General features: G+C 34.4%; 1 protein-coding gene across 1 annotated transcript; it reads right to left on the bottom strand.

The window, feature by feature from the left end:
- Nucleotides 1–2,776: 2,776 nt before the first annotated feature.
- On the bottom strand, nt 2,777–4,622 carry LOC140871957 (uncharacterized). The gene is made up of 3 exons (XM_073274697.1): nt 3,907–4,622; nt 2,946–3,717; nt 2,777–2,824 (listed from the first exon to the last, which is right to left on the bottom strand). Exons 1-3 carry the CDS (start codon nt 4,620–4,622, stop codon nt 2,777–2,779), a joined length of 1,536 nt encoding a protein of 511 aa, XP_073130798.1.
- Between the last annotated feature and the right edge of the window lie 265 nt (nt 4,623–4,887).

Genomic DNA, 4,887 nt, shown 5'->3' with positions numbered 1-4,887 from the left:
ATATCTATATATATATATATATATAACGTTATTGTTATTATATTAGATATATATGAATATATATTATCTTATTATTGATATACTATATAAATATAGAATATATATTATTAGATTGAAATATATATTGTTATTATATAAGATATATATGCATATATATTACCTTATTATTGATATTATTATATTGAAATATATATATATATATATATATTTCAATATAATAATATAAAGAATAGTTATGTTACGTGTTGTTATTATTTTAATCTTATAATATATATAAATATAGAATTATATATATATATATTCTATATTTATATAGTATATCAATAATAAGATAATATATATTCATATATATCTTATATAATAACAATATATATTTCAATATAATAATATATATTCTATATTTATATAGTATATTAATAATAAGGTAATATATATTTTGTTATTTTGTAATTTTATAATATGTATTTATTGGTTTGCATTATATAATTGTTAGTATATTTGTCAGGATGACAACAAATCGAGGGCCAATAGATTCCAGTGTGCTATATTTACAAGCAACACATATGTCGTCAGAAGTTTCCACAAAAAAAATTGATGACATAGTTCGAGTCAAACGATCCGATAATTTGATTTGGCAGTTATTTAATGATCATGGTCTGCACAGTCGTGTGATTGCATATTTAAATAACATGGGGTTTTATGGTGTTTTGCTGTGTGGATCTCGACAATATGATAATCATTTAATTACTGCTTTGGTTGAACGATGGCGACGTGAAACACATACCTTTCATTTTAGATGTGGTGAAGCAACCATCACTTTACAGGATATTTCCATTATTTGGGGTCTGCTTATTGATGGTGAGCCTGTAATTGGTATAGATGTTTCACACAGAGTTGAAGAGTGGCAGCATATATGTTTGAATTTATTGGGATTTACGCTACTTACGTCGCATTTCAAAGGTGGCCACTTATCGATGACCGCTTTATATGAGCATTGCATGGTTGCACATATCGATGATAATAGTCCAGAAATAGATATCGTAAAATATACCCGTTGTGTAGCATTAATGATTATTGGAGGAATCATGGTTCCAGATTATCAAGGAGGATCTGTTAGATTGATTTTTTTGCAACTACTTTGGGATATTGAACGCATCAGATCTTATAGTTGGGGAAGTGCAGTTCTAGCATTCCTATATCGTGAGTTATGCAATGCAATACGGATAAGAAAAACTATAATATCCGGGCCTCTATTTATCTTACAGGTATAAATTTTGAAGTTCATCTAATATCACATTATAATAATTTTTAATTTAATTTATTGCTGATGGCAGGTATGGACATGGAGCAGGATTACATTTGTTAATCCTGATATGAATGGATTATCTCTTATTGTGCGCCAAAATGAATTGGAGGAAAATATTTCATATGCTCCTTATGGTGCACGGTAATATTTGAAAAATATTAGCATTGTATAAATTACAAATTCATTTTATAATAATTTTAATAATCTTTTTTTATTATAGGTGGTCAAATGTGTTTAGTTTTAGTTATACTCATTCACCAACACATGTTGTTAGAATTATAAGAGATTGCTTCGATCGTATGACTAATGTCGAGGTATGTTATTGGATTATTGAAACTTTACAACAATTATATTAATTTATATTTATTAATTAAAAATGATTTTATTATTATTATGCAGTTTAACTGGATAGTTTACAACAAAAAAGATGCTGATGTTAAAGCGATCATTAGTACATACGATAATAGAATCTGGCGATGTGTTTGTCCTCTGATTTGTTTTGATATTGTGGAGATGCATCGTCCTGACCGGGTCTTGAGGTAGTTCAAAATAGGCCTGCAGTTGACAACGATAACCTACACAATGTTAATAGAACAGGACATCGCAACACAGATTGGAAAGAGTATCATAAAGATGCAATTATTCTTTGGAATGGAAAATTGAGTAATGTTGCCCGAGGCGAACCCCACGGAAGATCTAGGCAAGTCGATGATGATTACTTTCCATGGTTTGATCGCATTACTGTACGATTTATATCTCCTGCAGTAACTGGGCTTGGTTTTAGGCCATATCAATCGAATTTAGATATTGGCGGACACAATAATATTCCACAAAATTTTGGTGTGCCATCCCCTGATTCGCATCAGTCATCATCGGGGTTTGTTCCTCCTCGGCCATCTGGTGAGTTTTACAACGCGGGTCCATCTGGTGGGTTCTACAACGCAGGGCCATCTAGTGGGTTGTACAATACCGGACCATTCGGTGGATTTTACAGTGCAGGACCATCTGGTTCATATGTTGATGCCGATTATCATACTCCATTTTGTGAAAATATCCAAAGTTTTACAGATCTTCTTAATGCTGGTCAACACAATACTCTGGCTCCTGAAAGAAACATTTCGTCACCTGTAATATTCCCTAGTTATTCAGATGAGCAACAAGAGAGGAGTAAAGAAATTGTTGATGCTCTTGTTGTGCGTAGAGGAAAACGTAGACGTAGACCACCTGCTTGTGGTACCGGTGGTCATTTGTATAACTGCAATTGTCATGAACAATCATGATATATATTTTTTGTTTTATAGTAATTGATAATTAGTTATGCATGTGATTTTTGTTTTTTTTCTTTTCGTATGAGTTTTGTTTAATTACACCACAATTATTTTAAATACTTTATTAAGTTGATTCAAACCAATATGAAGAAAAATGCTAGTAGTGTAATAGATAAATGCATTTAAACCAATATCAAATATGCTACAATTTTTCTTCACGCAATCTATTGTCCACGTTCATCTGATGCTCCTGAAATACAAAAAATAGACATATACAATTTAAAATATATTACACAATATATTTTTAGCAACAAATTATATTTCCAAAGATTATACATGTTCATTCTTTGTTATTGTCTCTCTCTCGCTACCGGCCTGTCCATCTCGTTTCTTAATCGAGTCGTTGTATCCCTACCTGCTCTTCTTCTTTCACGTCTAACTGGGTTGTGTTGCAATTCAAAGGTAGGACGATCCCAATATCTTTCATCTGCAAGAGGTTCAAATCTTCCTTCATACGTTGCGAGGTACTCCGATATATTGTACCATGGTTGCACAAGTGTCGTGGGATCTAACGAGTGCCATTTAGCGGTGCAAATAGCATGAGAACACGGGATGCCAAAAATTGTCCATTTACCACATGAACAATCTGTTGTTGATATTCTCACCACTTGCATGTGTTGGCCGCGACTTGGCCTTCCTCCGGTCGCAACCTGAGCAATTTGTGATCGTACATCATATTTAACAACACGATGTTCACTAGATTTCTTCGCCCATTCCTCATACTTTTGCCGTGCATAATCCGACCACAGTTGATTTTCTTGAACCATACATTGACCTTTCGTTACACGTTCAATGAAGTATTGAACACATCTCAGAAGGGTCAAGTGTACTATTGCAGATATAGGCAGTCTACGAGCTCCCTTCAACACACTATTTAAGCACTCGAACATGTTGGTCGTCATCACTCCACGACGCCAACCTCCGTCATGGGCCATACTCCATTTTTCCTTTGATATTCCATCCAAATATCTGTGTGCCAAAATATTTTTGTTCTTAATTGCCTCCATTGTTGCATCAAATTTACAAATTTGATGTTGGCTCCCTGCTTCCCAGCATAAATCTTTCAAATACACATCTTTGAACCTGAAATTAAAATTTGAGCACACGTGCCGCAAACAAAAACGATGCACACCTTGTGGAGGTTTGAAATAGGGTATATCTTCAATGGCTCGCACGATTCCCTTGTGCCTATCAGATATTAGACACACACCATTTTCGCCACATACAACATGCCGACCAACATTTTCCAAAAATCATTTCCAGGAATCAGACGTTTCTTCATCCACAATTGCAAAAGCCAATGGTAGCACTTGATTGTTAGCATCCAGAGTGACAGCGATCAACATTTTGTGTTTGTACTTTGTGTACAAATGTGTACCGTCGACACTAATGATTTTTTGACAGTGTCGAAATCCATTAGTACACGGCTTGAACGCCCAAAAATAATAGTTCAATGTTTTTATTTCTTCATTGTTTCTGAGATGCTTCCAGTCGACAATTGTTCCCAGATTGTATTTGCAAAGAGCACGCATATATTTCGGTAGTAATTGAACAGAGCTCTCCCAAGTTCTATAAACAATTTCCACTGCACGTTTCAGACTCCGCCATGCTTTCGTATACGAGATTTGATATCCATATTTATCTTTCACACTCTCTATTATATATTTAATCTCGTACGAAGGATCACATCGTACAATGCCCAATAGTGTATGTGCAACCATATCGCTATTCAAGTTGTGATGATATATGCCGACGTTGGTTGATATACATGTATGAGGCCCACCATATCTGGTTATTTTCCAATAACCTGTTTTCTCCTTGAAAGATGCGCGAAGACCCCAACGACATCTGACAGTGGAAGAATCATTTTTGCATTGAATTTTCCACAAAATGCGTGTGCTCTCAACGACAAGATATTCACGCCTAGAAACTCTGACCGAATAATCCTTCACAGATGCAATCAGATCTTTTTTATCCTTGAAAACCATGTTTACACATAGTTCTCCTCTCTCCTCATTATAGTATCTTGTCCGCATGTCATGAGGTACGCCAATAGAATCAGGAATCTCTTCTCCAAATATGTATTGAAGAAAGATGGCATATCAAAAGTGGTAGAAAAGAATGAAACATCTTGCTTCTGTAATTTCTGATGAGGTGGTGGACGAGATGATGTTCCCTCATCAGTATTTGCATGGATATTCACATGTACATCATCATTCACATCTTCAACATCGTCATCATCTTCTTCCTCAA

This window comes from Henckelia pumila, unplaced genomic scaffold (assembly GCF_033568475.1).
Source record: "Henckelia pumila isolate YLH828 unplaced genomic scaffold, ASM3356847v2 CTG_461:::fragment_3, whole genome shotgun sequence".
Classification (NCBI taxonomy): Eukaryota; Viridiplantae; Streptophyta; class Magnoliopsida; order Lamiales; family Gesneriaceae; genus Henckelia; species Henckelia pumila.
The sequence above is the reverse complement of the archived record's forward strand: the minus strand, read 5'-3'. Positions and strand labels throughout refer to the sequence as shown.